We start from the raw sequence: 13,828 nt of genomic DNA on the forward strand, positions 1-13,828 counted from the left end.
AATTGTAATAAAATCTTTCGTTTTTATAGTAGCAAAAAAAATGCGCCGAAGAATTTTATTCATGCTCTACGTCAAAATAAAAAAAAAAAATAAAAAAATTTAATTAATAATTCGATCGTATATGAATTAAATTTGTTTATCTTATTGATAGTTCTTCATCTAATCTAAGAAATTTTAATATAAATGAATCAAATTCACGCGTATTTTATTTATTTATAAACACTAGAGGAAATATTATGCGCAGTTAATTAAATTTTCTTACAATTGATTTTTCAAAATAGATTAATATAATAAAAATGATTCATTCATATATTGATTAAATTTTTCTATTGATAGTTCTGTCTAATCTAAGAAAATTTAATATAAATATAAATGAATAAAAAATTCATGCATATTTTACTTTTCTAAAGAAACATGAGAGAGAAAAACTGTTTAAGTCATTAATTATAATAATTAAATTATCTTACAATTAATTTTTTAACACAGAAAATATAAATAATCAATATGATAAATAATTCATTCACATATTGATTAAATATTTTTCTATCTTATTGATAGTTCTGTGTTTATAATCTAACAATAAGAAAATTTAATATAAATGAATAAAAAATGTATGTATATTTTATTTACTCAAAAAAACACGAGGGAAAAAAATATGCAGTCCTTATAATTATTACAATTAAATTTTCTAGAGAGATAAAATACACGAGAAAATTATTAATAAAATAGAAAATAAAAGATATAATGTTATGTATAAAAAATAATACATATAACATCGATAAATGTATTTGTTCAATAAGAATCGTTATGCGTAAAATGTACAAAATATGTACCAACGATTTACTAGCGAGAATGTTAGGTCGGAAAAAAAATTCAACAACTTCGATATAGCGGAAAAAAAAGAACTTCCGGATTCTCCCTCTCTGCGCTCGTGTCCGAGCGGAGACGGAAGTAGGTATGCGGATTATTGATTGATGGAAGGGCGCGGATACAGCCCTGGGGTGCTCTCCCCGACGACGAGCAAGGAGCGAGCGAGGGGAAGAGCACCCGAGACCTCAAACAAGCACAATACACAACACCAGGAGCACGCTCCAAATAGCATAACGTCGCGCACGTGAAAAGGGCCGATAGCGGACGCGTTTAAGTCGAGCGAAGAGAGATTAGAATCCCTTAATTTGTGCAAATTAGAGATGACCTACAGAATTTCCCATCTACGATAAAGTTTCGCGCGTGTTAGATTGAATTAACTAATGCGCAGTTAATTAAATTTTCTTACAATTAATTTATCAAAATAGATTATATATTGATTAAATTTTTCTATCTTATTGATAGAGAGTTCTGTGTCTAATCTAACAATAAAAAAATTTAATATAAATATAAATAAATAAAAAATTCAGGAATATTTTACTTACTCGAGAAATACGAGAAAGAAAAACTATTTTTTAGTCATTAATTATAATTAAATTATCTTACAATTAATTTTTCAACACAGAAAATATAAATAATCAATATGATAAATGATTCACTCATATATTGATTAAATTTGTCTATCTTATTGATAGAGTTCATCTGTATATAATCTAACAATAAGAAAATTAAATATGAATAAAAAATTTATGTATATTTTATTTACTCAAAAAACACGAAGGAAAGAAAATATGCAGTCTCTCATTAATAATTAAAATTAAATTTTCTAGAAAGATAATACACGTGAAAATTTTTATAATAAAATAGAAAATAGAAGATATAATGTTATGTATAAAAAATACACAAATAACATCGATAAATATATTAAATTAGGAGAATTTTTTTGCGTAAATTATTTAAAGCTTCGAAATACATAAAAGCGTAATTAAGACTAAGGACGAAGGAAAGCAAATCTTATAAGGCCGTTCTATACAAACGACTTTATCGTACATAAATCTCCTTATAAGTTTTAAGGTCGTAAAAATGTAGCGGGAACGAATTGGCGCGGCTACCGTAATACCGTAACTTATCGCAAACGTCCTATAAAACGCGTAATGTTCGCTGTTCCGCACCTATACGATTGTTTTTCACGTCACGAAATATATAGTTCGCTTTAAATTAAAATGGCAAATATGTAGACGCTTTTTACTTTCGTATATTTGTATACTTTTGCACGAGAATAGATATTTTTTTAAACGACGCAGTCATTGCGTTTAACATAAAAAATATTTGCATTTACTTAACAGTAGAAAATATACAGTAGTAAAATATATAAAAAATATATATATTTTTTTTATATCTTATATATATATACAGAGAGAATTTTCTCTTAAAATTTGCCCTGAAAATCATGGTAATCGTGAGACAATATATATGGTAAGGAAAGAATTTTATGAGAATTTCTTTGATTAATATTTATCACAATAAAAATAATAATATCTAATTACAATAAAATATAAAATATAATATAAAATATATTTGATTAATTTTACCATGCAGTTTAGTAAAATTAATCAAACATGTTTTATATTCTATTGTGATAGATATTATTATTTTTATTGTGATAAATATTAATCAGAGAAATTCTCATAAAATTCTTTCCATATCATATTGTCTCACGATTACCATGATTTTCAGGGTAAATTCTAAGAGAAAATTCTCTCAGTGTATAATATTATCTTATATATTTTATGTATTAGATATTTTATAATAATTAATGTTAATAGAATGTGTGTGTAGTGATATATACATATACATATACCGGGTGTCCCATTTTAAAGGACCCACTTAAATATCTCAGAAACACTGCGTTAAATCAAAAAATGTTTCCTACAAAAGTTGTAGGGTTTCGAGGGGGACATAAAATAGTAATATTCATATGACCTTGGGCGGCGCCTCCAAGTGAAGGTGAGAATGAATTTTTTAAATGGAAACCCATATTTTTTATTATAACATCTTTTTCTACTAATTAATTTGAACAACTTTTATCTGAAGCATTTTTTTATTTTCCTAATATTTTTTCTTCTTTTCAAAATTCATTCTCACCTTCATTTGACCTTGGAGACGCCGCCCAAGGTCATATGAATATTACTATGTTATGTCCCCCTCGAAACCCTACAACTTTTGTAGGAAACATTCTTCGATTTAACGCAGTGTTTCTGACAATGAGATATTTGAGTGGGTCCTTTAAAATGGGACACTTGGTATATATTTTTTTAATAAGATATATATGTATACTATATATATAAGATATATATGTATACTATATATATAATTATATTTAATTTTATAATATATATATTGTATATGTATATTATCACACATTCTACTAACACTATGAAAAATAATATAAGCTGTAAAATAGATGCGATAAATGTACTGAAGACAGTGGCCTAGTTTACACCGATCGTTTGATACGCGTATCAATTAAATAGTAAATAACTAGTAAGTTGATTCAGTTATTGGCTGATCAACTCAAATTCACTATTTGATACGCGTATCAAGTGCTCGATGTAAATTAGGCCGATATCTCTCTCTCGATAACAGGTTTAAGAATATGCAAATAATATTCCGTTGCGATAACGCGCATAGAGTTTCTACGCTAAAAGACTGACAACAATGTGAAAATTGTATGTATGATCAATGCGATTCAAACCTTTGCATTTGGTGGAGCAGTGTTGATGGCAGGGACAATTGCAGCTATGCAGCGACTTTCGGCGGAGAATCATCTTGGTTTGCCTGTCGCTCCGGTTGGTCCGATACTTATCGTATTGTTGCGGAACGTTGCAAACTTGTTAACAATGGAACGCTGTACAATCAACACACCGCCACGACGAAGAGAGGCTCATCGATCAGGCTACAGCTCACTCCACAAGTTGACTTAAATCATTGTTCATTTCATTCGGTTTCAACTTTTCCCCTCCTTGTGTATTTAACGCACGTCACTATTGTAACGAAAAGTTGAATTGCAATGTACAGAGCATTTCGCTTGCCCAATATTTGCTTTATTTTCAAGAAATTATCTGATATATAATATCCAATTTTTCTTTAACGTAAATGAATAGTTAATTAAATATTTCTTGCCGTGGATTTCAAACAATTTAAGAAGGGCCACAAATTAATAATAACTTTATCATACACAGAGAGATTTTTTCTCTTAGAATTTACCCTGAAAATCATGGTAATCGTGGGACAATATGGTATGGAAAGAATTTTATGAGAATTTCTTTGATTAATATTTATCACAATAAAAATAATAATATCTAGTATAAAAAAAATCTAGTATAATAAAATATAAAATATGTTTGATTAATTTTGCTATGCAGTTTAGTATTCCATGTCTCCGATTACCATGATTTTCAGAGTAAATTCTAATTGTAAGAGAAAATTCTTTCAGTGTACTTAAATTTAAATTTCACTATTATATATTCGATAGAAATACTATTATATTATATAGAAAGAAGTAATAGAAATATAATATAAAGAATATTGAAATATAAAAAATTATTTAATTAAATTTACACTTTATTTTAATTTATTGTAAAAACTTTGTATTTTCAATACAAGTTTCAATAGTTAATTAAATATTTTCTGCCACTGTTTTCAAGCAATTTGACAAGAGTCATGAATTAATAATAACTTTACAATCGTATTTTAATTCAAATTTCACTATGATTCGAGAGAAATACACTATTATATTATATAAAAAAAGAAGTTATTAAAATATAATATATATAAAGAATTTTAATATAAAAAATTATTTAATCAGAATTTACACTTTATTTTAATTTATTGTGAAAACTTTGCATTTTTAAGTTCTCGAAAAGTGGAACTACTCTGTACATCATCGCATCAACGTTATGCAATGCAAAATTGGTACACGATACTGCAAGTAACTCTGACTCGATCGATGCGACGAACAAAATTCGCTGGTAGCAAAAGTTCGTTCGCAGAATTATTGCCACGTCGTAATTAAACGTTGCGCGATAATATCGGTTATTTGAACCGATGCTATCGCAAGCGAAATGAGAACTTCTCTAGAGGCAGTTTCAACTCTCTGACGGGAGGCAAAAGTTCTTCTTGGAAGTGCAAACGCATTCTCGGATTAAACGCATTCTTTGTCTTATTGTTAGACATAAAGTCTCGATTTTCTCGACCCACCTTGTATATTGGCGAGTCAACAACAGCTGATGATTAGTTTCCTATATTGTCAATTGCGACACACGTTTTTTTATCTTCAACTTAAACGTACCATTACGACAACTCATTGTCAACAACGTTCTTGAAATGTTTTATTCGAACGTACAAAAAATGCAATATTTTATATTTTATATAAAATATTTGTTATATAATATAAAATATTATATAGAAAATATTTTCATTAATATATTGATTAATATAAAATATTATATTTTATAAAAAATATTTTGTATAAAATAGCGTACAAAGAATGCGTTTAATATTTAATATTTTATATAAAACGATAAAATATTATAAACTATTATATTATAAAATAATATTTTTCTCTTTTCTTTTAAATAAATATTTGTAGAATAAATACCATTAGAATAAAGATATTTGTGTGCGATTACTTAATAGAATATAATAATTCATTTAAAAAATGCAGAGAAAATTTAACTATATTCTGTTCTATTTTAATAATAATATACAGTTAAAAAACTTCTTTGAAACGTTAACGCAATAGATGCAAAATATATTACAACTGTATTCATGGAGTCGCTATTTTCAAATTCTTCTAATTATACATCTTATTATGTGTCATTATTCGGCGATATTAATGTCTCGTAGCACATATTCGAAATTTCTGGCTTCTCCGATAAGACAATAGGGCACGTTATCGCCGTTCTCTATTTACGGTCAATTACGTCTCTCTATATGTCCCGGTGCATACACACAAGACGGCGAACGTTGTCTCACGTGTTTCACGCTCACGGGGATGTATCAGTCACGTTGCACACGATTGCATGCTATATGAGCTATGCAGGAGAGCTTCATCAAAGTTGCATGAGGGTTCTTTTTGATCGATACCAATGTACTCGCGTCCGGCAACCCTTTCGCGAAGGGACGCCTACGCGTTAATAAATCCTTTGTTGTTCAGAGAATAGTCGCACAACAAATAGCTTTAAATTAACAATCGATATTAACTTAATTCACGACAAATCAATTTGGTATGAACTTAAGCGATAATCAAGATATTACTACTCCAAAGTTATTATTTAATATCCCTAATTGTGCCATAATTTTTTGATCGGTGATTTTTATTTATAGAAAGAACACAATCAATATTAAATTAATTTACAAATTAATTTTATGAATGTTACTTGAGTAAGTATCAAGGTATTACCATTTGAAAATTACTAATATTCCTAATTGTGTTATAATTTTTTGATCGGTTTTTATTATAAAAGAAACAATCAATATTAAATTAATGGTATGAACGTTAGTTGAATAAGAATCAAGATATTACTCTATTTGAAAATTATTATTTAATATTCCTAATTGTGTTATAATTTTTTGATCGATGGTTTCTTTAACAGAAAACAGGAACAATCGGTGTTAAATTAATTCATGACAAATCAATTTTGTATATGTGATTAATGAACTTAAGTGATAATCAAGATATTATTACTCCAAAGTTATTATTTAATATCCCTAATGTACCAAAATTTTTTAATCGGTGATTTTTATTTATAGAAGGAACAATCAATATTAAATTAATTTACGACAAATTAATTTTATGAACATTACACTTCAGTAAGAATCAAGATATTATCATTTAAAAATTACTATCCAATATCCCTAATTGTGTTATAATTTTTTGATCGGTTTTTATTATAGAAGAAACAATCAATATTAAATACTCAATATTAAATACATTAAATACAATATTAAATTAATTGTATGAACGTTAGTTGAGTAAGAATCAAGATATTACTATTTGAAAATTATTTAATATTCTTAATTGCGTTATTTTTTTTTGATCGATGATTTTTTAATAGAAAGAAGGAACAATCAATGTTAAATTAATTTACGACACATCAATTTTATGAACTTGAGTTAGACTCAAGATATTACTATTTGAAAATTATTATTTAATATCTCTAATTGTATAATTTTTTGATCGGTATCACAGAGAGAATTTTCGAATTTACCCTGAAAATCATGTGGTAATCGTGAGACAATATGGTATGGAAAGAATTTTTAAAATGTGTTTGATTAATTTTACCATACTTTTAGTAAATTTTACTATACTTTTAGTAAAATTAATCAAACATATTTTATATTTTATTGTGATAGATATTTATCACAATAAAATTCTTTCCATACTATATTGTCCCATGATTTTCAGAGTAATTTTTAAAAGAAAATTCTCTCTGTAAATAGTTTATTATAGGGGTTTATTATAAGGGAAGGACGATCGATGAAATTCTTAAAGGAATATTGAAAACATACATCGCATTTACCGCGATATTTCCGGCCATCCCTTTATCGCGCCCGCGATATTTTCCGGAGAATTCTTATCACACTATGGGAGATTTAACTTTTATCACGCTTGGAAGATTTGACGGTCGATTTGCTTCGCGAGAATTATTACTTTGCTGAATAATTCGCCACGGCCTGCAATTATGTATCACGCAAATTTAGCTCAACCGTCCGTTCATTTGCACGATATACCACTCACATCACGCGGACATTTCGCTCCTATTGTATATAGTATATATATTTATACTGGAACTAATCTCGTGTCCTATATACTTGATAAGCCGTCGTGTTATCAGCCACAAAACGATGTTTGGTGGTCAATACCTAAAAACGAGTTTGCCGACAATACTATACAGTTCGTTTCATAATGGATATGGATATATAAAGTTACCACGTAAATATGGATCATATCAGTATTTATGTTATATATATAAAAATTTCTGTAAGAAATAGATATATGTATATCATGGATAAAAAATTATCACCTTGAAATTTTATACAAAGGAAATTTTTATAAGTCTAATTTAAAATATTTTTTTTCTCAAATTATAATTAATACTAAATCTTAATTTATTAAATTATGATTAATAACTTTTAAATCAGATATTATCAACGATTTTATATAGTCAAAATTTTTATAAGTCCAAATATAATTAATAAATCTTAATCTATTAAATTATAATAAATATCTTTTAAATCATATATTATATTAACTAAAAAAACAAATGTATTCCTCTTTGATACCGACTACATGCTATATAATATAAAAATCGAAATCCAATATCGTTATACATAAAATTATATTTATATAATTTGAATATAATTATATGCATATAATTTTTGTAATAAATTTGTTAATAGCTTATTTTATATATAATATAAAATAAATATTTATATATTATATTTTATATATAATATAATATAAAATAAAAACCTTTGAAACGTGATACCTATTCTTTCTAAAACCAGCATCGCAGAGTTAACATCCACAAAAACTGTTATGATTCTACAATATATGCTATACCCGCTATATGATACATAAAAGTTTGCAAATAATATGACGAACGCATATGACGTGGGAATCATTCTCTTTCGTACGTGATTTCCATTGATTATAATCTTTTCTTATATACCTGGGTACCATTATACACTTCATAAGCTTGCTTCCGCGACACTTTTCCCACGAAATCCCGCGTGCTGCCAGATCACATATCATGCTCCCGTTAAATCACCAACACACACGGTGAGCCTCCCGCTAGAGTATTTTTTTCGCGTGTAAAAAATTCTCGCCGACCGCGAAAATACTACATATATAGCAAGATATCGCAACAATGCAGTCCACTTGACTCGCAGGTCTATTTTCGTCCAAGTATAACCCCTAGCTCCTAAGCCAATAACTCCATCACCGCGCGAATATTATGCACCCGCACGATATATATACACACAAATGCATACATATACGCGCCGGCGTACGTGCAAGATTATATGCACCGTTCGTTCGCGAATAATGTATATATTAAAAAAGAGCGGAAGTATCGGCGTTTTTTAACCGGCGTTTTTCGCATCTCGGACGACTTTTCGGCGACCGAGAGAAAAGAATGGAGACGCGAGCGGCTTCTCGCGCACGCACACACCCGTTGACAGACACTCCGCGTGTGATCGATAGAATCGCACGCCGTCGCCGGCGACTCCGCCCCTCTCCCCCTTCTCCACTATTACATAGACCCGCGATACACCCGCGTCACGTCGTCACGCACTTGTGCATGTACTTTGCGCAGTTGCGTACGCGAGGAGTCGGAGTTGCAGTCGTGCTTCGCGAGCCTCGAGACCGATCACGAGGCGAAATCCAGGAAATGCGAGACGCTATGAGAGGAACTCCGTGACGCTACGTCGTCGTCGCGACGGAGCCGCGGGTGACGTCGCCGCAGGGACGAATGGGATTTTCCTAGGAACCCGGGGGAATAATATCAAGCTCGCAAAGTGTAAAAGAAAAGGTAGCGAGAAAAATTGATCCTTATTAATTAATCGTTGATATATTATATCATTGTGCTTTACGCTGCGTTGAATTTTCGATATTGACAGGTGTAATTCTACCTGACGAGAGTCGACAACCATTCCTGATACCTGATACGGTCCTGAGAGGCGTCGGAGGGGCAGGATGAGGGAGATCTACCAATGGCGAACGAGTCGGGTCGACGAATAGGGGGGCGAGCGCACGTGACTCGCAGCGTGTCGCGCTGTCAAAATAGGGCGCGATCTCAGACCTTGCCCACAATAGAGAAAATATTAGGAATAGGGATAAATATTAAGCATTAGGCCTATTGCACAATACAAAAGTATAGGCAATAAAAATAGAAAATAAAAATACCCATGCATCAGCAGAAGCAGATAGATATTAGGGGATAACAATATATATTCCCTCGCTTCTATTGATGAATATTTTTTATTTCTTGTTCTTATTGCTTGTACTTTTGTATTGTGCAGTAAGCCTAATATTTATTCCTATTCCTAATATTTTTTCTATTATGCGCAGGGCCTTATCCGCACGAATTTCAGATCTCTTTCTCCCGATAATCTCGAGATTCTTTTTTTTTTTTTCTTTCCATCAAAGTGTATTGGAATATAAATGAATAAATTATTTCTTTACGTATATGGAAATATTGAAAATTATTTTATGGATTATAATTGAAATATGAATAACAGGCGGCGAGTATAAAAGGGAATAAAACTTTGCGTGGTAAAAGCATAAACTAGTTATGTCACGAAACATATATTAAACTGGAAACTTAGTTATGTATCGAGCCTCTCGAAAGCCAAACTGATCATTTCCATTTTTTGTACATTTCTCGATTTTAATAGCACGTGATTAAAATTAAGAAATTTACAAAAAGTGGAGCTAATTAGTTTGACTGTTCAAAATTTCATATATATGTAATACTTTATTATTAGTACTCTCAAATTAATATTAGCATTTATATGTCCTAAAAATTTATTTATTTTTTACAGATTATGAATTAAAATATACACTGACAAGAGAGAACTTTCTCTTATAGAATTTACCCTGAAAATCATTATAATCGTGGGACAGTATGGTATGGAAAGAATTTTATGAGAATTTCTCTGATTAATATTTATCACTATAAAAATAATATCTATCACAATAGAATATAAAACATGTTTGATTAATTTTACTAAACTGCATAATAAAATTAATCAAACATATTTTATATTTTATTGTGAAAGGTATTATTTTTTATTATGATAAATATTAATCAGAGAAATTCTCATAAAATTCTTTCCATACCATATTGTCCCACGATTATCATGATTTTCAGGGTAAATTCTTAGAGAAAATTCTCTCTGTGTATATGTAGAAAATTATTTAGAAAATATATCTCTAAGGGCCAATTTCACCAACGTCGATTAACTTTAACCTCCAGTTAAATTATATCTTTGTCTCTTTTTAAGAACGTATCTGAAAAGAGACAAAGATATAGTTTAACCGAAGATTAAAGTTAACCAACGTTGGTGAAATTGGCCCTTAATGGAAAATAAAGAATAATAAGCGCGCTCTAGAAATTAAAAATTTGTGAAACTACATTGGATACATTTAAATAAATAATTAAAGAGCTAAAGAAGGAGCTAGAGACAAATTTGCACGAAAGACAAATAGACAAATGCAAATCAAACAATACAAGCGTCGATTGATGTCATCAAATAAGACGCTATCCTGTAAGTAGTTACAAAGCAAATGCAGAATATGTGGAAGCGTTTACGGTAGAAGGTAGTATTTCACGAGATAACTCAATCATTCACTCCATCAGGCGGGAAATTGATTTATCGTCATCGTCAAACGGCTACTGTAATTCGCACGTGAGGGGAAAAATTTACAAACGACACTTTATAACTTAATTAAGACTTGCCACTGATCGCTATCATTCGCGATAACGAACGCGAAAATTAGCCTCACGAGAATTTCATCAATTCGTGAAAGAAAACTTGTTAGTGAGGTGTCGATCGAATCATTAAGACGGATCATTTAATGAATAGAATATACTCTCGATTTAATCCCGATGATATGCGAAGAATAAAAGAACCGTGAGTTCGATTGTTTTGCGAATCAATAATGAGTATATGCATATGACTTCCGCTAATAAAGCCGCCAATCCATTGTACGTCAATCGTATCTTGATTGAAGATAAAAAAGAGAAAAAAAAATGTGGGAATAACTCGAGTCAGCGGAGAGATTGACAAATAAACGAAAATTAATTCATTAACTTAATAAAAAGCGAATAACGCGCGTTATTTTTCTCGCGTATGTCATAATTATTTATATAAAATGCCAGAAAAACTTGCAAATAAAATAAAAAAGTAAATAGTATGCACATGTATGTGTATATAGATATATATATATGTGAGAAGAGAGAAAAATTGATTCAGATATATAATTAATAATATATAAATGAATAATAAATATATAATTAAATAATAATATATAAATAAAATTAATAATATATAATTATTATTAAACATATTTAGATAGCGTTTTTCTTTTTTTTATTAAATTAAAATTTTTCTAACATATGACTTTACATCGAGAAGTATCAATTCTTTCAAAATTATTCTGTTCTTTCTACAGCAACAGCATCTTCTACGTTCTCTCTCGGCCGTGAAAATTCTCGAGCAATAATACAGGAAAAAATCGATAAACGTCACACACGATTTGAAGAATAAAATACGAAGACTTGGTCGAGCGATCATATATACTCTCGCATCCCTAGATACATCTCGAGCTCTTTCAATCAATCGAAAACATCTCCGCTCCAGTAAATAAATAATAAAGCACGGACCTTACACATATTGTCAGCTGGGCAATGTACCGATGGGTTTAAAACGAAATTAAAATTGAAACCCCTCCCCCCTCCCATACACACGTCAATGACAGAAGAGAATGCACGACTTACACTCCCCGCGCAGGAAATTACGTAAATTCAAACTGCGCATTTAGATGTGCAGATCTGGAAACATTTGGAATCTCTTTCGCACCTGGCGATGCATTTCTAATCAAAAGTACACCCCTTTTATCTCTAAATTCGATCAAAAATATACCTCATCTAGAAACTTGGGTTGCAGTAACTTTTTCGCTTCTAAAGACGACTTATTTTTAAAAAAATAAGTCGAAAAATAAATTCTTTCTCCATTTCATAAATATCATAGATAAAATTCTCAAAGCTAGAGAAAGAGAAGGAAAGAAGGGCGATCAAACTTACCCGCCTCGAGCAGCTCCAGGTCCAGGTTGCCGCTACGACTGCGGCTGATGCTGCTGCTGCAGGCGTTGTAGCCGCTGGAGCGAAGAGCGGCCGTCTCCTCCATCGCCCGGGAGGCGCTACGCTTGAACTGCTCCAGGAAGCTGTCGATCTGGTTCTCGATGCTGGTGGGCGAGCTGGCCATCGTTGGAACAATCCGGCGTACGACGTTCGACACGTGCGAGATCGATTTTACGATACCGTATATGCGACACCGGCCCGGACGACGACGTCCTCGACGAGAGAGGCGGAAAGAGAGAAAGAGAGAAACAGGGAGAGAGAGAGAGAGATAAGGATAGAGATAGATGAATAGATAGAACGAACGGATGGAACCGCGCGGTTTACGATCACAAAGACTACATCGTAGAATCACTTGCACTTGTGCCCGCGATCGGTCCCCGGACGCACGTCAATGTTTCCCCCCGGGGGGACGAAGGGGGCGGGATCGAGGGGAGACGCGGGTTAACGACGCGACCGCGGCTGCGACCCGGCCCTTGACGCAGCACCACCTCGCCCCGCCGTACGATGCTGCATGTCTGCTGTTTTCCCCGTTGCCGCCGCAACGTTCCGGTTCCGGTTCCGCTATCGCCGCGGTATAGAGAGAGACGCGCGACGTCTCGAGAAAACGCCAAAACTGAAATGACATACCGCGCGCGCGCTGCCGCAGCGTTTTCGCGGCAGGTGTCGCATAAGCTGCGCCGCTCGACCGGCGCGGTTTCACGTTTTACCTGAACCTCTCCTCCCCCCCCCCCACCCTCCCCCGTCCCCCGCGCCAACGAAATACTCTACGTTTCTCGGTACGAGTGAGGAAAATCGCAAAGGGTGGAAGGGAGGAAAGGGTCAGGCAAGGGCGTTGATCGTCCGGGTAATAATCTTTATCGTTATCGCGTGTCGGGGCTGAAAAAAGAATGTAGGAAGATTGAAAAAAATTTCAAAAATATATATGTAACGGATAAAGGATAAATAAAATTTAATAGAAAAATAATTTAACGTAAAAGCGAGATTCAATTTTTTTCTGAATTTATATACTTATATATTTTATGTATTTTGAG

The 13,828-nt window shown here is 31.8% G+C and overlaps 1 protein-coding gene across 4 annotated transcripts in view; it reads right to left on the minus strand.

The window, feature by feature from the left end:
• The window catches only part of LOC145938085 (guanine nucleotide exchange factor DBS), a 28,144-nt gene extending 14,706 nt beyond the window's left edge, over positions 1-13,438 (minus strand). Inside the window, exons 1-2 of one of the 4 annotated variants that reach the window (XM_083041457.1) lie at positions 8,604-9,226; positions 3,623-3,846 (exon numbers count right to left, since the gene is read on the minus strand). In XM_083041457.1, the coding sequence (XP_082897583.1) occupies positions 3,623-3,695 (73 nt within the window). In that variant the 5' untranslated portion in view covers positions 3,696-3,846; positions 8,604-9,226. Of the gene's footprint in view, positions 1-3,622; positions 4,013-8,603; positions 9,227-12,740 lie in introns of those variants that run through there. The other 3 variants (XM_083041456.1, XM_083041455.1, XM_083041458.1) reach the window with 3 other exon arrangements.
• Between the last annotated feature and the right edge of the window lie 390 nt (positions 13,439-13,828).

Source organism: Prenolepis imparis, unplaced genomic scaffold, assembly GCF_030444845.1.
Source record: "Prenolepis imparis isolate NDT839.2.m4 unplaced genomic scaffold, iyPreImpa1.0 SCAF_7, whole genome shotgun sequence".
NCBI classification, from domain to species: domain Eukaryota; kingdom Metazoa; phylum Arthropoda; class Insecta; order Hymenoptera; family Formicidae; genus Prenolepis; species Prenolepis imparis.